At 41.8% G+C, this 25,148-nt stretch overlaps 1 protein-coding gene across 5 annotated transcripts in view; it reads left to right on the top strand.

Annotated features, from left to right (window-relative positions):
• Window positions 1–1,586: 1,586 nt before the first annotated feature.
• Window positions 1,587–25,148, top strand: part of LOC122527193 (rho GTPase-activating protein 100F) — a 59,258-nt gene continuing 35,696 nt past the window's right edge. For 2 of the 5 annotated variants that reach the window (XM_043651160.1, XM_043651156.1), the window contains exons 1-3: window positions 1,587–2,408; window positions 7,291–7,393; window positions 12,027–12,270. In XM_043651160.1, coding sequence (XP_043507095.1) covers window positions 12,052–12,270 — 219 coding nt within the window. In that variant the 5' untranslated portion in view covers window positions 1,587–2,408; window positions 7,291–7,393; window positions 12,027–12,051. Of the gene's footprint in view, window positions 2,409–2,656; window positions 2,674–5,270; window positions 5,638–6,583; window positions 6,658–7,290; window positions 7,394–12,026; window positions 12,271–25,148 lie in introns of those variants that run through there. The other 3 variants (XM_043651159.1, XM_043651157.1, XM_043651158.1) reach the window with 3 other exon arrangements.

The raw sequence follows: 25,148 nt of genomic DNA, 5'->3' as shown, positions 1-25,148 counted from the left end.
GTCTCATCTGCGAACAAAATTTTTCTCCACCATCTTCCTCTCCCTTAATTTCAATAAATATTACATTACGTCTGTGAAATGAGACGAGGGTGAGTTTTTATTTAAAAGTAGTGGAATCAATTACGCGGATGTAAATGTCATTTTAATGCATTTTTAGGTTCATTGGATGATCGAGCCTGGACTCTCAAAGATTCCATGATATAATTGGAACGAGGGACTTTATATATATATATATATATATATGTGTGTGAAATTTACGTCCAAGAAGTTTCATGGCGCAGTGAAATAAAAACTGGAATATTCATAAAGCTACGAGATATTTATTGCACCTAAATACAAAAGTGTTTGAATAGTAAAATTAAAGTGTCAGTTTTTATGCGTTTTAAAGAAGACTTCAAAATGCGAAGCGTGCAGAAAATATGGATACATTGGGTGTAAGATGTACAAAGTAGAGTACTTGTTGCAATATTTAACAAGTAAAGATAGATATAGGCATATTTGTTCATTGTAGCATTCATGAAATTTTTCACAAAAATTATATTTACAAAAGTTTCGTAACAGCGAGTTATTTAAATGCTTTTGCGAATCAATGCGGACAAATTTAATGATACATAACCGTGGAAGAAATTCTATCGAAATATACTGTCATTATTTGTATTATGAACGCGACTCGCTGCTCTCACGTTTGTACCATAATTTGCGCTACGAGTCCGCCTCGATGTAAGACAATGGCTTAAATGTGTTAGCCGGGGAGATTCAGTTAGATTAATTGATATTCGATACTAAATGCGTTTCCGTGCTTCCCCATGGGCCAATTGGAGAAGCCTAATTCCATGCTTCCATTAATTACCAGCGGAAGAGCAACAAAAAAAAAAAGGAAATAAAAAATAAAGAGTCCTGCGTCATCGTATTCCACTGTACAAAGAACCTATACGAGCCTTTGTTTGAACAGACAGAACTGAATCGTTCGAAAAAAAAAAAAAGGAAAAACAGAAAAAAAAAACAAAGAATTCGCAGGAAGCATTCAAATAACCTGTTGCATCGGGCCAGGGAACAAAAAAAAAAATCAAAAAGCCTCTCGGTCAACTCGGTCGAGATCCAGAAGAATCAATAAACCTATTAAGTCCGACGAAATAACCATAGCGAGTTGCTATTAGCGACTAATCTACGCTGCGATAACACCACATCTTCAATGTCTAATCAGAATTTTCTCTCTTTATGCTGTAGCCTTCAGGTCCATTGATTTGAATCGATCGAGAAGCAGAATTTTCGAGCGTGCAATGGTAAAAATGAGAGACAAGAGAAGATCAGTTGCGATTGGATCATCCATGGAACGCCTTGTATCTGTCACTTGACTGAAATTTCATTGCTCAATATTGTAAGTTCGTGTCCGTTCATACTCAGTCTTAAAAAAAATAAAATTAAAAAAATAAAAAAAGAATTCCAATTAGAATAGAAGAGTAAGAGAAGAAAGAACGCTTTTTAACTAGAAATACATTTTCGCAGCTAGAGGTGACAATCTCCGGAACTCTCGCAACCCGCGGAGGAGGAAATTCCAAACGAGCCAAACATAAAAAGAAAAGAAAAAAAAGAAAAAGGAAAAGAAGAAAACGGAATGAAAGGAAGAAGAAGAAGAAGAAGAGGCTAAAAAGGAACTCGAAAATCGACTTCGGTCCGGCGGAAAAATTGATTCAGCGTAGTCTGGAGGGCCGCGGCGAGTACGCAAGAAGAAGAGGAGCCGGGGGCGCGTGTGCGCAGTTCCCTCGACCAACATGTCCGCCCGGCTACTCTAGGTAGTCGTGGTTATGCGGCGCGGTGCGTTGCACACCGTCGTCAGGCGAATCCTCGGTTTACCGTGACTGCGTACGTCCGCGAGACACACGCGTGTCCTCCCATCGGCGACCAAAGGCTAAACCCGGGCCAGGCGGTTGAGTGGTTCGCCTCGTGGTGGGTCGGCTAGCATCATCTAGCTTTTGGTACACGGCTCGCAATTGAGGAAACGACGGTGGCCACGAGGCGGTCCGCGGTGCTCCGGGGTAGAGTGCGGAGCCGCGACAACGTACGGGGGACAGTTGGAGTAGCTGGCTGCTGCTCTGCTCGAGTGGAGAATCGCGGGAGAGCCGGGCGAGAGACAGGGAGAGACAGGGAGAGCCAGAGGCTTACTGGAGGAGTGTGAAACACGAGAGCGGGAAAGAGAGAGGGAGAAGCTTGAGGCAGGCGCGCGTATTGATTCCCGCGTGGCGTTTATAACGGTGAAGTGAGAAAGCTGCAAACCGGAAGACTCGTGCCCGCTTCCTTCTTGCCCGCTGAAAAAGTCAAAGGGGAGAGACGGACCGTGCCAGCCACGTTCCAGCTTTCCTGGCTTTCGAGCTAGCTCCGTGCCACCGTCCGCATCGGCCGCTGCAAAGGTACGTTGTGACCGGTCGGACAAACCGGGTGGACCCCGGCTGTGGTCACTTTGATTTCATTCAGTAAAGAGAGAGCTGTTCAAGAGAGAGAAAGAGAGAGAGAGAGAGAGAGAGAGAGAGAGAGAGAGAGAGTCGGCGACACGCGCGTCTTTCTTCAGACGAGAGGGAGGAAAGAGGGTTGTGTAAGTGTGTTTACGTGTGTGTGCGTGCGTGCGGGTACATGTTGTGTGTATGTTGGTACGAGTCGTGGGAGGGTCGGTTGAAGGTACTCTCGAAAAAGGGTATATCGATCCACTGGTCCGGGACCATTGGCTCTGGCACGCCACCACGAAATCGTGCTTCACTCGACCCTCTTCCCTTTCTTCACTCTTTCTTCCGCTTGTGTTTCCATGTTCTTTCACGTCGTTCCATACCACTGTACCAGCTCTCTTTGTTACCTACTTTTCTTATTCATTCTTGTCTCCTCTTCTGTGCCTCTTTTTGCTCGTTTCATATATATCATATATATATATATATATATATATATATATATATATTTTGTCTTTTATTTCGAGGTTAGGAAGTACATTACTTTGTTCGTTTCTTCTTCCTCCTTATCATTTTAAACGAAAAGATACGCGACCCGTTGCTGCGTATTAGTCGGAAGGATAGCGACAGGTGTCGTTCGATAGACGTAGTAAGGTACACAATGAGCAAGATCTTGCTGGCTGCTGCGATGCTCCTGTTACTCTCGCCCTTAAACGTATCCCTTATCGATCCAGGCCAAGCTACGTTGCCGTACGATCCGAAATTCCGCTCCACGAGCTTCTTCTGCGTCCATTGCCACCTTATCGACCCTACTGGCATCTATTTTTCACGCTCGGAGTCGTTTCGTTTCCTTCTTCCACCGCCTAACACTCTTCAATAATCTTGCAAGTCTTGCAAGTTCGGCTAATCGCACCGTAAGTACCAGTCCAAATAACTGGGCCTGTTCTCTTATTTTGCACGGAGATAGAACCTGCTTCGCTCGGCTCTGCATTATCGCGACATATTAAGGAAGACCCTTTTTGGCGACTCGTTTTTCTTTTTACGTCGTGATTCCTAAGCCGGCCTCTGCACGGGGAAAATCCATAATTAGAATAACGACACCCTTAGGGCGAAACACGGAGAAGCGTATAAATAGCTTTTTACTATCCACCTTCTGTAACTTTCTTTGAAGATAATGGGATCGTTAAACCGGTTATACCTATCCCCGGCTCTTCCAATAAGAATATAAAAATTCCAACGTTACCCCCGGTGTCGCGAGCATTCTTCCTATCTTTTCTCTCCTCGTCTCCAAAAGCGGAAGAGATCATCTGAAGGTGGTGTTCAATCGCGGTATCCGTCCTCATCGTGTGAGGAGTGATTCGACTCCGGTTGGTCAGTCAGGTTCGATTTGACCGGCTTTGTGCTTCTTCGTTTGCTGCGAGAGTCCCTTCTTGCGTCTTCAAGATCGATAGAATGTGAAACGGAAAGCGATGGTAACGAAGTTCAGAAGAACCAGTTGAATGGTCGACGAATTCTTTCCTCGGGGCGTAGCGTTCGGTATAGGTTCTAACTTTAGTGCATCAGCGCTCGAAACAATATTCTCTGTGCGCGGCTAATTCCTAGGGAGTTTTATAGACACTAATTTCTTTCCATTCTCCGAGGGGAGCTTCTTCCTTTTATAGCTGCGAGCTGCTTCGGAAAGAAACTGTACTTACCGCGGGAATGTGTGCGCGCGCGTTCGTTCTGGAACAGAGTTCCGCGTCGCGACTTTGTTTATTCATGTCAAATGCACTTTGCTCAAAATAAATAATGAACAGGGGGGAGACTTTATGCGGAAGAAGTTTCAAACATCCTCTCACGCAACTTTTCGGCCGCATTAAATATCTGAAAACGAGGACGTTTCGCGCAACGTGAAACGCGAAGTTTCTACTCTCGTGCAATTATTTTGAGCGAGCGTTACTACTATAAAGGGTCTTAAAGGATCGTATGTTGAAGTAATTGAAGTAATTGAAGTCCCACGTTTCTGGAACGGACGTTAATCACTGAATGATTAAGTTTTGAGGCGAACATGAAAGGAACACGTATTACCAAGTAACAGCCAGGTTAATGAATTCAGGAATAAATGAAAAAAAAAAAAAAAAAAAAAACAGAAAAGGCATTCAAAGGTATATACTTTTAAATAATTCTCACGTATTGTTTTTAGCAAGCAACAGTTGCTCGACAGTTTCAGAATGTTGAGCGAAACGAAGATATCTTATCTTTAACCGCCTTGCGCTGGCAACTGATTGCGGACCGTAACGAGTGACCGAATCGTGTCTAGTAATTCGCCGCTTTTAGATAGAAATGATTGAAAAGTAATAAATTTATTGCTTGTTCAGCCTATTTTGTTTCAGTTAAATATACCTGATATTATACATAAACTGAGAAAATATTACAACATTGGGGACAACACAACTGAGAAAATATTACAATTTTGGAGACAACTTAACTGAAAAAATATTACAATTTTGGGGACAACTTGACTGAGAAAATATTACAACACTTAAATATACCTGATATTATGTATAAACTGATTTATATTATAATATTACATATAAACTGAGGAAATATTACAATTTTGGGGACAACTTAACTGAGAAAATAAAATTTTAGGGACAACACTTAAATATTACCTGATATTATATATAAACTGATTATAATATTATAATATTATATATAAACTGAGGAAATATTACAATTTTGGGGACAACTTAACTGAGAAAATATTACAATTTTGGGGACAAATGGCACGCCATTCCAGCGCAGGAGGTTAAAGTAAAAGTAATTGCCCGCAAGATATTTTGGGCAAATGTTAACTGCACGCTTGTCGTTCGAAGGACGAACCAGGAGGAGGAAATACCTTTGGAATAGTGGAAATTTGACGAAGCAAGTGTGTGAGAAAGAGAGAGGAAGTCGATTGAGTTATCATCCGGAAGGTGACTGATATCACATGGACCAAACGGCGATCGAACCGCCCTTACGACAAAGATTTTGCGCAGTAGTGGGTACCCCCTTTTATTTAACGACGGCACACACACGTCCTCGCGCAGTTTGAGACCGCGCTCGTGTCCCCCCGTGAAGTCGTCGTCGTCGCCTTCCTCGTCCTCGGCCGGGAGAACGAAAATCGTGTGCCGCGATGTTGGGCGTTAAGTGGCGTGTACGACGTTGTTAAGTTACGCTTGGCGTGAGTCGGTGTAGTTAATCTCGCGTGCCTCCTCGTGGACAGTTTTTTTTCAGTTCACTTTTTCTCTGTCTCTCTCTCTCTCTCTCTCCTTTCTCCCTCCTCGCTGTAACGAGCCTGTTGTGCCTCGCCGCAAAAATTCCGCCGATTCTGTGCGAGATACCAGCGCGAATTGTTCGAGCGCTTTGTAGATGGTGTTTGTGATCAGGGAATCAGGCCGTTCGAATCAGTTGCCTGAATTGTTTGGTAAATTACTGGATGCTTTCGAGATTTCAGTTGGCTTTATATATCTGTGTCGTTGAAGTCGAGCATGCAGCTATTAGGGGCTCGAGTGTTCGAAATTTTGCAAGTTGATTATTCGGCGCTTGAGTATTTGAACAGTATGAAACGGTGGGGGGATTGTGATATCGAATTTGATTTGTGGAATTGATCAAGGGTATTAAAGAGGCTATGATATTGAAGTTTATGCAGTGGGGGATTCAGGATCAGTGTTCGTGTAAATTATGCAGTTGGAATTTTTATATTCAGAAAAGTATGAAAATGTGTAAAAGTGTACAATTACACGTGGTGAGGAGGAAATGATGATTATTGAAAAGTCATGATCAAAATATCAAATATAGCTAATCTTTGGTATATTAAAAGAAAGTAATATTGATATATATATATATATATATATATATATTAGACGAAAAAATAAATTTACAAATTAAGCAAAAATTGATTTTTGATGCTGATAGGGTTTTAAGAACTTCAATATTATTTTCGAATAATAAAAGCGATCGAAATATTTAAATCTATTTGGCGTGTGTGTTTGTGTGTTTGTTTTAGATAAATTATACAAAACAGCTTGCAATTGTTGAGTGATCAAAAGGACAGTGCCCCTCGAGCTTTATCTAATATTGAAAGCTGCTTTGCTTAAACGCTGACGTTTCCCGATGGAGATGTCTGCAGAGTCAAGTGTCCGGGAAGCTTTGCTCTTTGCCTGTCGAAGCCAAACGTCTACGCAAATTTTCGAATTTTCACGTAGGAGCTTTAACGTTCATCGATTCTTTCAAGAATTCAAATTTAAATTCTTCTCTCTCTATTTCTCTCACTCAGAAGAAAGCACGTTCAATTGATCATAAAACGGAAAGACTGGATCAATATTTTTGCCACGAATCTTTTAAAAAGAGTTTCCACAAAAGTAGAAAGTTTTATTTTTCACGGAAATTCGGATTTTTTGATGAACTTTGGATGTCTTCCATATTTGCACTCTTATCTCATATTTTCCACAAATTTTCCTTAGTTTTAGAGATTTCATAGCACGATTCTTTGTATAGTGGTTTCTCGATGGGGCTGTTGACGAGCAACCCCGTTATACACGTTGCCGTGACGCTCGGTTTCGTGGGGTTTCGGTGTATGGCGGATTGCTCTCCAACAGTTGCGTCTTTAAAGCCTCGTCACTCAGAAACAATATCACATTTACGTAACATTCTTAATGCGCAACTAAATATTATTTACATTTTCAACACAAGGTACAAAATAGAACATTTAAATTTCAAAGTTTGCGACTTGAAATAAGTATTATTTATTATCTCGTCACTGACGCGACTAAATTAAAAATCTCACCGAGTATATCTCTCGCGTGCTAACGCGGTTGTCTCGATTTTGTTTCAGGAGAGCGCGAGTGGATAATCGGTGGACCAGAATGAGAGAAGTGACTCAGGTCTACTCGAGCAGGGACCCGACGGCCCTTCGCACGAGAAATGATTTTTAGAAGGTATCAATTCCAACACGCCATTATATACATGTACCACGCGTGTATGTGCCTCTGTCATTCGAATGACATCGCGAGAAACTCTCCTTCTAAGTGTGCCCAGAGAATTATGTACATAGGCTGGAAATTACTCTGGAAATACGAGTGAATCTGCATGGCATGCCATCAGCTCATGTTCCCCACCTCCTCTCTTCTTTGCAATTCAACGCGATATTTTCTGTCCGCCAGACGAGCGTTACAGATCCTGCTCGTGCTTCGAATAATCAATTAAACAACCGTTTCGTTTGCATTCTGACTTCACTTTGATAGCAAGCGTCTAACGAAACGTGGTCCGGTTCAGTCGTCGAGAAACGACGATCGAAATTCTTATCTATATCGAGTAATCCGCGAGACCCGTTTCGATTTTGGACTCTTGCAATCTGTATTTAGTGTTTTTTAGCGTCTCAGTAGACACTCTAATACTATGTTTTAACATAGCTAACTGTCCTGTAACCTCTTCTCTTCTTTTCTCTCTCTCTTTCTTTTTCAAGGAAATATTTATAATCTGTCTGTTTTTAATTTAGGATGTATACGGAATTAGAGTTGGAAGTTAGGAGAGGTTTTTAGAAATTTGGGAGTTGTTAATTCGGAGGTGGACTCTCCAGTCCAGGAGATTGCATGAACGATGGCGCTTCGTGATAGCAGGAGGAAGTCCTTTGGGGGAATATGACAGTTTACCCTTGCACGTGCATCATTATCATTATGCTGCGCGCATTTCCTCTAGAAAAACGTTCCACTGGCAGAGAAGCACCGCCAGGGGCCGATTGGCTGTCCACTCGAGGAGCGTAGCGACGTTGTTTATAAGCTTGTATCAAGCTGCACGGGGATGTAATAGACTAATAAGAAGAACTTCCACTAGCTAGAGTAAACTCAAAAACTCCCGGCGCATCGGGAGAGGCCGTACGAAATTCTATGTAACTTCCATCCCTTTTCTTTCTCTCACCTGCCCAAAAATAGCACAGGGAATAAGTTTGCAATCTTAGTAAGTGAACCAAAAATTGTTTAACCTCTTGCCACGCACGTCGAGAATTTTTTGTTGCAACATTTTCACATTTGTAATATTCTCTCAGCCTTAAGTATATTTAAGTAAAACAAAATAGGCAAAGACAAGTGACGAATTTACTACTTCTCAGTAATTTCTATCCAGTGACATCATACCGATCCAGTTCTAAAAGAAAGAAAGCGACGAATTGTTGTATACAATTTGGTCACTCGTTACGGTCCGCAATCAGTTGCCAGCGCAAGTGGCTAAAAGCTATCCTCTCTCCCCTAAAATTACAGTTCCTTCTTTCTTCTTTCTATATTAAATTTTTTAAACGTCGAAGATATTGAAAAAGTTGCAAAACACTGTACAATTAAATAATCTAAATTTCCATGATCTGACATGAATTGTTAGAGTATTATCTGTAATCCAACTGCCATAAAGATACTTGAGGATTATATCTTCGTGGAGATGCCACGAGCAACCAAAAGATTTCTCCTCGTTGCAGTGTCATCGCGAGAGTGATCCCTTCTTCTAGAACTAATAATTTTGCTCAATCTTTCGCGAATTGTCATCTCCTTTCTCTACCCTAATCGAGATTACTCGACGAATTAGACTCCCCCATGCACGCAGGAAGGAGGCCAGCCTCCTTTCTAGGGGAGAGTCCATGAAAGGAAGGAGCCGGGTCAAGGTTATACCACCGACAGCCGCACGCGGTTGAGGATTTCATTGATTCTTAATGAGCTAACGCGAGCTTGACACAGAATCTGTCGTATGAATAGTACAAATCTCCTCCCACCCTCTCTCCTCCCCCTCCCCCACGATTGAATTGAAGACCGAGACATTCGGTCGGTGATGGACGTCGGTTATGAGATTCCTGGCATAATTCTCGGTGGCCCTAGGTCAACTGTGATTGCGCACAGCCACGTGCGATCGATTACTCGGCTACCGTAAAGAGAGCTGAAAGCACGGAGGCGTTTTGTTTCGGCCCTTGCCCACCTGATGATTGAAATATATCCATCCATCCTGCGGTTGCACGTCGTACCGATCTCTTTCTGACGCTCGTTCAGAACGGTGATTAGGCTAGGTTAGGGTTCGAGACACGGTCTCTTTCCCTTCAATTGGATACGATTTGTTTGCAACTGTTTGAACGATTTTTTTTTTTTTTTTTTTTTATGTCTTTCAAAGAGTTAAACCATCGTCCGAGTTAAATTAGAATCAAGGAGGACTAGTTTTGCAGAGTTAATAAAGAGATAACTCTGAAGCATGTGCACGTAGAACTCGAAGACACACGCCAGTTTATTAACCAATTTGCAACTGATTGCGGACCATAACGAGTGACCAAACCGTACACGATAATTCGTCGCTTTCTTTCCGAACTCGTATCGCCCGGATAGAAATTACTGAGAAGTAATAAATTTATTATTTACTTTGCCCGGGTTATACTTAAATATACTTAAAACTGAGGATTCTGAAACATTGCAATTCTAGGGACAAAAAAAAAAAAAATCTCGACGTGCGTGGCCACGTCAATCCAGCGCAAGAGGTTAATAGGACTTGGGATCAAAAAAAGACATGGGGCATTAGGTACAGTGATGATAATCACACGGCGTCACGCGGAATTTTACCGGGTGTATTTACCGAGATTAATGTCGTGTGATTTATAGAGAATTCCAACGGGATGGCGATATCAGAAGAAATATGCCAGGGGGAGTATCAGACACACGGGGAGAGAGTGACCTAATAACTTCATCCAGCAGCGATCCAGTCGATATCAGGGCGTGTTAATTTATTAATGGCGAGAGGATCCATCCCAGATGATCGAGCGATTTTAATTTGGCACGCGATATGCTGGCGGCCTCGTTCTACATTCCCTCCCAGCGGGTATCTTCTTCGTTCTTCTGCGTACCTGCCTCCCGAAAATAAACGTCGCCCGCGCTGAGGTTCTCCGATCGATTATCGAGGCGTTTCGACACTTACACGTTCCTCTCCCTTTCCAGCCGGGTTCAGATGAATTTTTAATAACGTGGCGCTGCAGACCTGATTAAATCCAGGCTCATTAATTAATCGCGGTTTTTCCGCGTGCGTGATGGCACGTTGTTCCCAATTGACGCCTCGGCCGCCTAGGGAATTTTGTTTATCGGGCGTTCTTTTTTTTTTTTTTTGCTCTGATTTAACGACTAACTGATTGCGGACCGTAACGAGTGACCAAAATCGTATATACAATAATTCGTTGCTTTCTTTTTGAACTCTCTCGTGTCGGTATGATATCAAAATAGATAGAAATTATCGAGAGGTAATAAATGTTTTATTTGTTTCGTCTGGGTTATACTTGAATATACTGAAAACTGTGGAAATATTGCAATTTTGGGACAAAAAGTTCTGGACGTGAAGAGAATTAAGAACTCGAAATCTGGTTTGGAACCGGTGGAAGTTTGAACGTTCCGAAAAATTGGAGAATATAAGTATTATATAACAATTGGAAATTTATACAAGTACGATGGAATTAATCCGGGAGATGTTGACACTTTCAGTAGTTCAAAAACGTAAGAATGATGAAAATTAAGAAATTCCAAAATCAAGTTGATTGATCGTCAGTGAATCTATCGTTTCGCACGCACGAAAATGATTCAGTTGGTCGAAAGCAGGAACATTCCAAAAAAAAATTAGGGAAGGAGATCTTAAAAGTTCGAGTATTTCAAAAACGACGAAGATTAAGAAATTCTCAAATTTGATGTCAGTCGAATTGACTCGGTGAATCAACAGTGAAAATGATTCAGGATTCTTGGAAAGGATATGCTCGTTGAAAGTTAAAGACAGTACGCCATAATTTCTGCAAAAATGCGCCGTTAAAGGCGCCGTAAGGGGAGAATGACAGCACTGACCGAGGGTTATGTTAAAAGTTTCCAAGCAGGCGATGGTGTATGGTTGCTCATAGGTGTCAGGCTTCAGGATGCCCAGAGTGTGTGGCAAAGATTATATGGTATGTGGCAGGGGCATACAGCCTCCCTCCCTCCCTCCCCCATGGTACGTACGTATCGATCGATCTGTCCTGCTTTCCCAAGGGGGTAAGAAAGGGGGTGAGAGGGCGACTCCTGGCATCCTTAGCATCGACAAAAATTTGCGACTACTACGGGGCTGCTTTGCTAACAAAGTGCATTAGCCGTACGGCGCAACAGCCCTTGCTTGGAAGCCTTTTAGCTACGACGTGTTACGTAACGGTGATTGCTTTTGATAGCGTTGTGTGTTGTCGTCGGTGGGTGCCGAGGGTGTACGAAGATTCCGAAATTCCCCGTCCCATCCATTTCACCCTTCGCCCCTCGTCGCCCATTAATTAATTCTTGCGGTCAGGTTTCCCGCTTCTCCAGAAGAAGCTGATTTACCGGCAAATTTTCGCGCGAATTTTCAGAATTTTCACCAGAATATGGAAATTGTCGAGATTCGAAAATCGTTTCACGATTTTTTTGTCGGGCAGTTTCTGAGAAATATCCATAAAAGTCTCTAGTCTCAGAAGATAGTCTCTAGTTCGCGAAATTCTTTTCTCCTGCCGAATTTGGCGAATTTCCACTCCCCCCGACTCCCGCTTCTTTCCACTAATCGGCAGTCGAATTTCAGGAAGAGGGCATGACGCACCGAACTCATGCAGTGGCGAAAACACGTGCGCATCAAGTACGGTGGTCGAGTCGGTGTCGGTCAAGGGCAGCGGGAGCGGGAGCAGGTGCAGCTGCAGGTGCGCGTGGTGCAGCTGCAGCGGGAAGGGGGCGCACGACTCAGCTACGTCTGTCATCAGCCTCAACTCTCGTCGACGGCTCGCCGCAGCTGCAGCGCAGCAGCCATGCTCTGCTGCGGCCGCAGAAAAGTGAGTAACCAAGAAAAGCATCGTTCGAAACCTAACCCTCTCCCTCCCGAGGGTTGCATGCCACTTGCTTGCCTCGCTATGGAAACACAGGGACTCATCGTGGATGGGTTCGAGTTGCGAGATTGAGGCAGCTCTGAGACTGTGGATTATTAGATTACATTTGTAAACTATTGAAAATGAAAAGTGAAGATGTTGCGAAAACGTGACAAATCTCTGTCAAGTTCTAGTTTTCTTTTTTTTTTTTAATTGTATTTCCAGAAACGAGAATTTTCATTGAAATCCACAGCCTGAGCAGTCCAATCAGCAGAGTTGAAATTTTGTTTGATTTTCTTGCAATTCTCCTGGGATTTCTGGCGATTAAATTTTTGACCAAATTGTGAAGACAATTGTGAACGTGATTTGTTTTTGGTTCCCAAACTGGTGACAGTTACGAGTCAAGAAAAAAATGATCGTGGATTTATAATTCGCAACCAACGTACGTTGAAATTGTCACAGTCTAGACTTAGACTGGTTCGAAAATAACAACTTTGAGTATTAAATTCTATCTGGTTCTTGACGAATCTATGTTCTCGAGGACCTCTGTCATTGTTCCTAAGAAAATAACAAGGTTTCAACGTTTAGTTTAACCGGTGATCAGTTTCTTTAAGTTCTCCCCCTTTGATTCTTAACGACTAACGAGAGACCGCAAACCCAGCACGGCAAACAAAATTACCGGGCACAAAGGAAATCCCAGTTCCTCCCCCCGGGGGGGAAGGAAAGGAGCTTGTAGTTTTCTTTTCAAACCTCAGCCGAAAAATTTAATTAATGTTTAGAACGGTAAATTAACGCTGGCGCATTGGTTTGGCAGACTTTCTTTGTTCTTTCACACCACCGTCGATCATACCACGAATTCTCTCTTTGATGGTGTCGACCGTTCAAGTTCTATTAAACGACGTTATACAGAAACGAAATTATAGGATCCAAATTTTGTCAATCTGGCTAATGCTTTTTGTCATTGGGCCACTCCGATAGACACTGATTGATTTGGAAATTCTTCCTCTGCAAGTTCGAAGATTGGAAAAGTCCAAAATGAGAGGTTTTAAAAATTAGAGAAATTAGACAGAAAGAATTCTGTTGAATTGGAAAGTTCAAAAATTACGAAAGTCTACGCAGAAGACTCGAAATTGGAAATTCTTTCTCTGCAAGTTTAAAGTTTGGAAAAGTCCGGAATGGGAGGCTCCAGAAATTAGAAAAAGAATAGAGAAACCACACAAAAAGAATTCTGTTGAATTGGGAAGTTCAAAAGTCACGAAAGTCTACGCAGAAGATTCGAAATTGGAAATTCTTTCTCTGCAAGTTTAAAGGTTGGAAAAATCCAGAATGGGAGGCTCCAAAAATTAGAAAAAAATAGAAAAAAGAATTCTGTTGAATTGGAAAGTCCAAAAATCACGAAAGTCTACGCAGAAGACTCGAAATTGGAAATTCTTTCTCTGCAAGTTTAAAGTTTGGAAAAGTCCGGAATGGGAGGCTCCAGAAATTAGAAAAAGAATAGAGAAACCACACAAAAAGAATTCTGTTGAATTGGGAAGTTCAAAAGTCACGAAAGTCTACGCAAAAGATTCGAAATTGGAAATTCTTTCTCTGCAAGTTTAAAGGTTGGAAAAATCCAGAATGGGAGGCTCTAAAAATTAGAAAAAAATAGAAAAAGAATTCTGTTGAATTGGAAAGTCCAAAAATCACGGAAGTCTTCTACGCAGAAGATTCGAAATTGGAAATTCTTTCTCTGTGCAAGTGTAAAAGTTGGAAAAGCCCAAAATGATGAGATTCTGAAAATTCGAGAAAAACTTCTATCGAATTTGACGAAATTACCAAAATTACGGAGATGCCGTAACGAAGTTGCCATCTTCAGCAATAAGAATCCAAGTTTCGTGGGGTAGTAAACAAGAGGACGATTGCTTGACGTATAACCCCCCCGCGTGTCTCCAATTACCCTGCTCAATTTACACTGGCTGCGTTCGTCGAACCCGCTTGGGCACGATTGCATCCGTGAAATCGGATTAATCGGGTTAACGTCACGTGCTCTCGCGTGCACGGTTCAGTTGCACAGCCCTGCCACACACCACGTGGTCAATGTTTATTTAGTATCGGCACGATGATCAGAGCATTCGGTCTCCTTGGGAACCGAATTGGCCCCCTTGTTTAATCTCAGATGTAATTTTAGCGCGTTTCACCCAGGTAATGAGAAAGTTGAGGAACGGAGTTTCGCCAAGTAATTAGCAGAGTTTTAATCTGTCAACCTGGCCCGCAAGGAGGCGGAGGATCATTTTAGAAGTATCTTGTACGAACTACGTGAAAAAAAAAAACGGTGGGCGAACGGTGGTTTTAAGGACTTTGCCGCGACAAGACTGTGGATTTTTCTGTCAGCGGTTTTCGAAACTTCGCGGCTGCTGTATTTTTCATTCGCGATGCGTCGCGCGAGAAATTCGAAACGGGAGGAGTTTTAAAAGTCTCGGAGAGAGAGAGAGAGAGAGAGAGAAAGCGGAAAGAATCGAGGAGACGATGTTTTCCAGAATTTGGAAATACTGGAAATAAATAGATGTTCCAAAATTGTGGAGATTGCGAAAACGAAACTCGTCCCGAAGCCAAATCCAAAATCGGAAGATCGTGAAACTGGAAACGCGTTCGAAATGGAAGAGAAATCCGAAACGAGGAAACCAGCCTATTCCCGCCATTTCATCAGGAGAAACAGAATTCTCCAAAATATTTTCTTCCGCGTGGAATTTATTCGCCGACGCACAATCGTCGGGATTCGCACGCATTTTTGGATTTCAATATCCTTATTGATATTCCAAGTGAAATATCAAATTTTCGGTGAACGCGCGTTACGTGGAAATCGAAAACACAGTTCGGATATACGGCCCGTGTATATGTATCGGCCCTTTATAAATCAATATCGCGATACGGAGCGGAACAGCTCGGCTTTTATCATATATATTTGTCACGCTCCCGCCCACAAATATCCGGCAGCTTGCCATTATTTTCTATTCTACTCGATGATACGGGACCAAACCGAATAAACGCGTGCAACTCCGCCATTGATTTCTCGTCCAAATCGTCCTACCAACTGTCGACGATTATTATTATTTACCTCGTGTGTTCCTCTGATGTCTCTTCTGTATGTCAGAGACATTGAAACACCGAGACACGTGTGTCTCGTAGCTCTCCGTTTGCGCTGGCAAACTGATTGCGGACCATAACGAGTGACCGAACCGTATCTGCTAATGACTCGCCGCTTTCGGACAGAAATTATTGAGAGGTAATAAATTTATTACTTGCTTCGCCTATTTTGTTTCACTTACATGTACTTATAACTGAGAATACATCGTAATTTTGAGGGCAAAAAGTTCTCGATACGCGTGGCACGTCATTCCAGCGCAAGTGGTTAAATACTCGTGTATTTAGTGGCGAAAAACTAAATAAATGAATGTGAGTATTAAATATACCGAGCGGGGAAATTTGAAATGCTTTTTTTCTCAAAAATTGGCTTTGTCGAGAAATCCTATTCTCACTACGGCGATATCGATGGAGTGATTCGTTAAAATTTGATAGACACGGATTGAAGCGTTGAAAAAATAGGTCGAGAAAAGTTTCGATAATTTTACATCTAGATAAAACTCCACTGGTTGTGGATCAGCTCTTAAAAATTATCTTGGTGAAAGTTTCGTGTGATTGTGGAAATTTTAAAAATTTTATAAAAATGACGCGTAACGTTTTCTTAACGTTGAATAGGCACATTACTCACGTGCAGTGAATTTCTCGTTTCACGATTGGTAACTGACCAGTTGGTCAAATAGATCAAAAGTCGATAATTTTACATTCCGGATCAACTCTCAAAAATCATACTAATTGGGTTGAAGTTTCGAAAATTTTTAACGCAACGCTATCCTTGTCCAGATTGCGAATCTTAACACTGGATACACGTCACTGGCGTGCAGTGAGTTTCTCGTTTCACGGTTGGCAACTGACCAACGCTAAATTGATGGCAGCGCCAAATTCAAATTCGACGTAGGGGAAAAAAAAGGGAAATTCCACGCGAAACGAAAATAAAACAACAACAAAAAACCAGAACAGCTCGAACAGTGATAAATCCAACGATAATCCACCGTGAAATTATGCCGCTGTCCTTCGATTTCGCCCTTCTCCCCGGTTTCCTCGGCGCGCGTCTGCGACGCGGGGCCGATCTTTTGAAAACGAGTCATGTGCACAAGTTCAACGGGAAGCCGAAGACAATGGACGGACAGGGCGGGAAAAGAAAAGACGGCGCCCGCCCGTGGCACGGCTACGCCGCGTCATTTTTATATTGTTTCCCCCTCCCTCCCACATCCCCCTTTGAAAACTGCGCCACGGTACCGCCTATGGCCTGGAAACCGTTTCATTCCAGCATTTCTCTCTCTCTCTCTCTCTCTCTCTCTCTCTTTTTCTCTCTCTCTGCAGATTTCATCGTCTATTATTTCACGTTTATTATCTGCCGCGTTTACGCTTTATTAAACCGACCGCGTCGCTGATTAAGTTTTATCAACCTTGGGGTGTCCTCGTTTTAGGTTAAGACGGGGGATAATTGTGTTTCCCCGCTGGCTCTCACGGACAAATGGTCCTTTCCTAGGGAATTTCGTGCTGTTTCTCACGGAGGGTATTTCGTTGGCTCGGTGTTTGCCGTTTGTGGCGAACGAAGCGAACTTGATCACTAGAAATTTTTCGAAATCGACTGTTTCAGTCGAAAGTTTCGCGACGGAACTCAGAAATTTTTGGTTACACTTATATTTTTAGTTACTTTCAATCCGGTTATGCATCTGTTAAAAATTTTCGGCGTCTTCCAGTTGGCTTCGTAGCGCCGCGTTTGATCAAAAGCTCATGCTGCCCTGTTGTACAGGGGTAATATACATATATATATATATATATATATATATATATATATATATATATATATATATATACTTTGACCTGATCTTGGTAAATATGCCAAGGGTTAAACGCGCACCACGGCATCCAGCGAATATCGAGCATGTTCCCGGAACCACGTTCCATGGCGAGTTCGGCAACTTTTCACCGTGCTAACGTGAAACGGCGTGCTCACAGCGGCTCTGTGTGAAGTCTCTCCCTTCGCTAGGGTGGAAGGAGAAAGAAAGAAAGAGAGAGAGAGAGTGAGAGAGAGAGAAAGAGAGTGTTAAAAGTGCTACACTGGCACAAAGAGAGGGGACACTCCCTTCGCCCAGGCATCAAAAGCATCGCGACAGTGTGAAGGGGATCTCCCTCTCTGTTACCAACCTAAAGCTCAAAGCGTTCAATTTCAACGCTTCTGCCGGAATTTTCTCTCCCGGTCGGTGTTCCCTTCTTGACGGAATATTCTGATCAACTTATTAATCCCTTTAATACGAAGTTGGCCACTCTTTGCCTTTTTTGTCTTTATGTGCATTCGTCGTGTTGGAAACAGAGAGATTGATTTTTTTTTTGGTAATTTTCGTGCTGTTTCAGTGTTAAAACATCTATTTTCACATTGTGGCCGGTTCGGCGATGAGATACTTTTTTTTATTGATATGTTTTTCAAATTTCTTAGAATAAATCGGACGGAGAGAGAGAAAAATAGATTTTCCCGCGATAGGACGGTTGTAGGGCGACGCTAGAGGAAAAATAAGACGCTAATGGCGGCGAGAATAGCCAAATGTCGTGGCAACGACGAATAAAACTGTTGCGGGACGAAAAGTGGCTCGCGGACAAGTTTATTTAAATTCCACTAATGACGTCATTAAAATAATAAACGATGTCGTTTAGGCGACTCTGCTGTTCTGCACGGTTAGAAACTCCCTAGGGAAACTTTCTCCTCGTCCCGCCCCTCCTCCTTTCATCCCACCCCTACCCGCATACACGTCATTTGCTGCCCAAAACTTCCGCCAGAATTTGATTCCATTTTTTTCCCTTTTCGATTTTGTGCTGTTCAACGAGAAAGTGAGAAAGAAACGATTGAAAACGTTACGTTATTATTATTTCACAAAATACGTACAGCAGTTAAAAAGGAATTAAAAATCATAAATGTTTGGGAGAAATTTTGTCGAATCGAATAGTTATATTAAATATGATAGATCCTTCGAATTTTTGAAAGTGTACGATGAATCTTCATTCTTTGAAGGTTCGATTGTTATTTTAGCCTTTTGTCGTTCTAGAGATCTCTAGGATTACTCCGGTGACAAATTTGACCTCGACGACAAGAACTAGATAAACCAGACCATTGTAAATGCCCGTTTCCGATTTCACGTATATATATTTCCATAAATACGGCGTGTAGATTTCCGGAAGCCGGCTTTACGTTCCTTCCGCGTATCACGCGTGTCGGCAGCCTCGAATATTTTGCATGCTTCCGCGAAAACTCGACGGTCGTACTCGTGTTGCAGTTGGAGTGCATTACGTGCGATCGAGCACGCGATCCGGATGTTTCGTAAGGATGTTTCGCGGTACAACCGGTGTCTCGAAAGTAATCGTTGTACCAGCTTCTGAAACAGTTCTAACTGCTGCTTTTCTATAATTTTATCACTAGATTTTTTTCAAATTTTATAATTTAGTCTTAGATTTTCATTTTCTCAAATTCTATAATTTTAGTCCTAAATTTTCAGTTTTTCAAATTCTATAATTTTATTCCTAAATTTTCTGTTTTTCAAATTTTATAATTTTATTCTTAGATTTTCAGTTTTTTAAATTCTATGATTTTATCCTTAAATTTTCATTTTTTCAAGTTCTATAATTTTAGTCCTAGATTTTCATTTTTTCAAATTCTAGTTTTATTCCTAGATTTTCATTTTTTTAAATTCTACAATTTTATTCCTAAATTTTCATTTTTTTAAATTCTATAATTTCATTCCTAAATTTTCAACTTTTCAAATTCTATGATTTCATTACTAGATTTTCAATTTTTCAAATTCTATAATTTTATTCCTAGATTTTCACATCCTGCAATTTATAAAATAAATTTTTTCAAAGCTGTAAAATAAATTTTCGTAGCCAACTCTAAATTTCTTGCGAGTCCGAAACCGTATCACAAGTCGCGAAATTCTGCAGTCCCCAAGTTTTCGTAATACAAAATGTTGCAGAAATTCGCGAGAATTTGCAATTTCAAACTCTCGGCGATCCAAAAGTTTTACGCCCGCATAAAATTCACAATTACGGCATAAAATTCTGAACACGTACGCAAATACGTGCGTAATGTTGAAAACGAAACTCTCTCGTTTCAGTTCGCGGTTTTAATTTTTAATGAATTGAAAAATGGGAAATTTATTATTTACACCGAGAGAAGTTGTCATTTCTCCAAGAATATTGGCTTGTACCAATGTTTATTAAACACATAATAATTCCGAGTTTGATTCCATACTTATAAATATGCCTCGAATATGGGGCACGCGACATTATATTTTCGTCTGTAACGAGTTCTCCATTGAAAATCTGTATTTAGATTCCATTCTCCTTATAACGCGGTTAGTTGTACAACCGATGTGCTGCAAATTTAGACGTGATCCGACTGTCTTTCACGTATGATAAATCATTCAGTCGCGACCCAGATCTCTTTTTTGGAACACGTTAAAATGCAACAATACTCGAAGGAAAGATATCGAGTGATATAATCGTATCCTATGTTAAACATCTATCTTGAATAGAATAGTCAATTGTACGCGAGAAACTACTATGTCAAAAATGTAGAAAGAATTTTTTTCGCGCGAGCTGCCAGTGTTGAGAAAATTGGCGTCGAAAATTGAGGGGAGGGGGAACGTCGCGCGAGCCCCTCCCCTTCCTTTAAAACAATTTTTCTCAAAAATAACACGTTCTACGAAAAAATGTTATTCCACATTTCTCGTTCTATATTTCGCAAACTTTAATTTGGCTTTTCAACGAACCGTCTATCCTTTTTTTTTTTTTCTTCTTTTATTAAAAAGATTTACGCGGAGACGTAACGAAGAATAGCTCTATATTATCCTAGTAATAAGTCGAACGATCTCGTAGAACGTGTCTGTTGGAAATAATTGCCAGCAAAAGTAATCACCCTTTCTTTTTTTTCGCCCATCGATAACGCTGGCCTATTACAGTCCGTCCATTCTCCATCGATATCAATAGCACTGCTATCGATCAGGGACACACGACGTAGTAATAAATTCCTACGTAGTCATTGCATAATGAACGTGTCGTCCTGCTCCTCTTTTTTTTTTCTTTTTTTTTTCTCTTCACAGTCGGTTGGCCGATATTCGAGGGTACAGTTTATTATTTTACAGTCAATTGGCGCGTTAAATGTTTCAAGAGCTGTCGTTGAGCTGTTAAAAACATTCTCCTTCGACGCGCGTTTCTTGAACAAAATTTCCACGAGAAAGAAATAGACAGGAGAATTTAACGAGGAGCTTTCGAACAATTTATAATTGAAATTACAACGTAAAAGAACCTTTTTATCTTCTTCACTTTTCGCTGGCAACCGATTGGCGGACCATAACGAGTGACCGAACCGTAATTCGTCGCTTTCTTCTTCTTTTGAACTCGTCGGTACGATATCACTGGATAGAAATCATTAAGAAGTAATAAACTTATCGTTTGTTTTCCCCTTATTGTTATTTGTTTTGTATTTAAATATACTTAAAATTGAGAAAATGTTGCACTCTCAGAAATATCGTACGTAGAATTTACGTGTGGTTTAGTTTTCTCGCGACAACAATGTTGCTTCGCGCGAATCTTCCTGCGAAAAAGCCCCGGAGGCGTCCGATTCGAGCTACCTTACTTCCACGTAGATTTAAATATTAGATTGCCATTCCGAGAAAGAGGTACCACCACTTTACATCGCAATCCGGCGATTCGCTTCGCTACAACCAAGTCTCTACCAGCCCTTATTTACGAAGAATTCTTTCTTCTTTTCTATCCTGTTTCCGCGGGAATTTATTCGGCTAGAAATACCACGGGACACTCGATAAACGTTATACTTTATACACGCGTTGATAAGATATCGAACGTTATTTAACTATCGAGTAAAATGTTTGATATTGAACGTATTAAACTCGAATGATGCATCTTCTTTTCTCTTCACTGCTTATTCGTCTCTTTTTTCCTTTTTGCTTTCTTATTTGAAGAGAAATGTTTAACTAAATGGTCGAGCCTTATATCTTATCTGTCGATAACCTCTTCGAGGTTATATTCCGCGATGTATCTCCTAGGCATTAAGATTGATAAGAAATATTTGAAAGTCTGGCGAGAAATTTCGAATTAATTTCCACGCGCCTGCTCGTGTAATGTCAAAAAGTTTACCAAGAATGAAAATTGAAACTCCGGGCGGGGAGTATGTTATTTCCGAGATCTCGTCGATCGAGCAAAGTTCGTCGTCATCGGGGACAAGAAGACCTTCTCGGCGAGGCAGTTGGAATTCGAGACAATAGGGTGAGCCTTTTTTCAAAGGGAAAAATTGGAAGAATAGGGTGAAAGGAGGGAGGAAGTGGCGGCGGTCGGGAAGAAGGAAGGTTGGACCAGTGAGTAATATGCAGAAGGTCTCGACCATCCTTTGATTTCAATAGATCGGCCAATGAATGAACGAAGGAGCCCTCCGTTGTAACACGTTAATGAATAGCCGTCCATCTTAACGCGGCTCTAATGCGAAATCAATATCTAATTATCTTTCGCTGGCCTCCGCGAGCCCTTTTTGCCTTTTCCGTTCTCTCGCCGTTGTTTCCAGCAATTGATGTCCCTTATCGAGAGAAAAATTGCCTGGAATCGTTGTTGCCAACCAAACAAATAACTTGGTGAAATAGATGGAACAGTACGTGAATATTAAAAAAAAAAAAAAACGTGTGAACCAGAATAGGCTCTCCCCGTCTCTCCCTGGCTCTCCTCGATCCTCCCCGATTGTTTCTCATTAATTTTGTATTTAAAATGAAGAATTCAACTTACGAAAACGAATACCGTGCCACTGAAACCCAGTTAATAGTTAAATCGGAAATTGGCTCTCCCTGTCTCTCCCTGTCTCTCCCTGGCTCTCCCCGATTGTTTCTCACTAATTTTGTATTTAAAATGAAGAATTCGACCTAGGGAAACGAATTCCATGCCACTGAAACCCAATTAATAGCTAAATCGAAAATTGGCTCTCCCTGTCTCTCCCTGGCTGGCTCTCCCCGATTGTTTCTCATTAATTTTGTATTTAAAATGAAGAATCCTAGCCAGGAAAACGAATTCTATGGCACTGAAGCCAATTAATAGCCAAGTCAAAAAATTGACTCTCCCTGTCTCTCCCTGGCTCTCCCCAATTATATTGAAATTCTTTTGTATTCCACGTAAAAGAAGAAGCAGATGACAAGTCGTGAGAAAGCTTGATAGACTTAATCTGTGCAGTCGGATCTCTCTGACTCTCCTTATTTCTCCTCTGGTTCTCCTCTTTTTCCAGACTCTTTACTTCACTCCTCTCTCTTTCGGTTTGAGCAGCAGCAGAGCCGCGACGCGACAATTAGTCCTCAATTATGAAACCTCCCTCGTCAGGGTAACGGGTGACCCGGAAAAGAAGGGTGGCGAAAGGCCGCTTAAGGACGCCTCGCACACGATCAACCACCCCGGTTGCCATCCTCTCGAGTATGTGTTAGGGTTGTGTGTACCCGATCGAATGCTTCGTGTGCATGTACTTTTCGTGTCGATGCTAAGCCGATGAAGGGTCGTCCGCTATCGACTGGGGACTATCCGTTTTCTACTCGGTAGCTCGAAACTACCCGTCCCTTAGCCCCTTTATTGCACGTGGAAAATCAATCATAGTGTTGTTAAATTGTTTTCATTTCCAGCATATTTTATTAGCGAATTATCGGACTTTGCTGGATGTTTGCTGCGGCATAGTGCGAGGTGATAGATTGTGGTAGACTCTTGTTCGTGGAATTACGACGGTGTAGCAGGGTTTCCTCTGGGCCTCACTTACTTTCTCCAAGTGTTTTCCAGATGCAGATCTGAGTGGCCCTCCAAGAGTCCTAGAGTTTACGACGCTTCGCAGAAATGCTATTGTGGCCGAATTTCTAAAAGTGCGGACGTCTGGTCTGTACGCATTGTAAAAATTAAACTTGGCCTTCACAATTGAATAGCGTAGGCGACACGTGAGTCGTAAATTCTCCTAACATTTTGTCCGAGAGAACGTCTTTTCTCCGACTTTTAGCCGCTGCAGGACAAATATTTTTCAACAATACACAGATAAATCACGAAGCGATGCTGATGTGAAATTTCAATGATCGAAGTTCAAGTAAAAAACTCGTTGAATTGTCAGTTTATCGAAATTTTATTGAGCAACCTGGAAACAAATTAAATCTATACAAATGCTCGAACATCTTGAAAATGAAATCGTCTAAATCTTCGAGGCGTGTGCGTCAATATTTCGAATAATGTGAAACGAACTTCCAGTGCCTCCGAAAGTTCAAACATTCCTCTCGAACTGAGGTATCTGAATCCCCGAAGCGTTCAATCAGTGGTTCAAAAAAAACCACTTGCGACGACAGAAAGGGAATTGCCGAAAAGAAATTCGCAGAATCACGAGAACTGCGCGCGACTTTAACAGAACCAATCCGATTCGTTTGAAGGTGAAACGGTGGAACGCGGAAGAGGAGAGGATGGCAGCAATGCGCAGAGACAAAGAATGGTTGCGTGGGGCCGATAAAAGGCCGTTTCGAGTGCCTCCTCGGGTGATTAACCGTGGACTTCCGAATCAACTCTGAAAACGAGTGATTTTTAATGAGGTCGAACGTCCGTGTCGACGTCGACAAACAAGAAACTCTCATTTAACCGGTCGGTATTGTCTCCACGATTGCTACCACCGATCTATCCCGCTTTTCACTCCGCCTCCATTCTTCTCGCAACGCCCTCTTTAAGTTCTGGTGCCCTCAGGCCGGCTGCATCCTTCCCCAAGAGTCTTTTCCGCGAATCTTTTCATGCGTTTTCGCGGTGAGCCACGGCCACGAGGGAAAAGAAAGAATGAGAGAGAGAGAGAGAGAGAGAGAGAGAGAGAGAGAGAGAGATAGCAAGAAAGAGAAAAAGCATCGTAACGATCCGACTGCTCCAGTTCCGGTATGTGGAACGTGCGAGAGGGATAATTGCGGCTCGCCTGAAAATCAAAGGGACTTCCGTTTCATCCGACATTTCCACCCTCCGCCGTTTTCACCCCATTTTTTTTTTTTTTTTTTTTTTTACCCCTCTCCCCCCGTTACCCGTTCCTCGACTGGCACAGCATAATTGTCAGTGTTCTTTTTTTTTTTTTCTTTCTTTTTTTCTACCTGGATTTTAGACCGTAGCGATTTTCCCGGGGGAATTAGTTTTTGATACTCGTAGCTTGGGTACGGATTGGGTCGTGCAGATACCGGGAGATGAGTTCATCGATTGACGAGCGTTAAAATTAATTTTCGTACAAATACGACGCGTGAAATGATAAGTTTCTCTTAGAATTTTCGTTGCTCCTCCTTGTCTCTCCCTGCCTCTCCTCGGCTCTTCCCAATTATTTCTCTTTAATTTTGTATTTCAAATGACGAATTTCGCTTAAGAAAGCGAATCCCCTGTCACTGGATCTCAATCAATGGTTGGATCTCCCTGGCTTTTCTCGGCTCTCCCCGATGATTTCTCTTTAATTCTGTACTTGGGATGTAGAATTCCATTCAAAGAATCGAATTCCATGTCACTGGATTCCAATCAGTGACTAGATCCGAAGTAGGATTTCCCTGTCTCTCCCTGGCTCTCCCCGGTAATTTCTCTTCAATTTTGTACTTGGAATGTAAAATTCCACTCGAGGAAGCGAATCCCATATCACTGGATCTCAATCAATGGCTAGATCCAAAGTTGGATCTCCCTGTCTCTCCCTCGCTTTCCTCGGCTCT

This window comes from Frieseomelitta varia, unplaced genomic scaffold, assembly GCF_011392965.1.
Source record: "Frieseomelitta varia isolate USP_RPSP 00005682 unplaced genomic scaffold, Fvar_1.2 scaffold_212, whole genome shotgun sequence".
In the NCBI taxonomy this organism is placed as follows: domain Eukaryota; kingdom Metazoa; phylum Arthropoda; class Insecta; order Hymenoptera; family Apidae; genus Frieseomelitta; species Frieseomelitta varia.
This window is presented reverse-complemented; position numbering and strand designations above follow the sequence as displayed.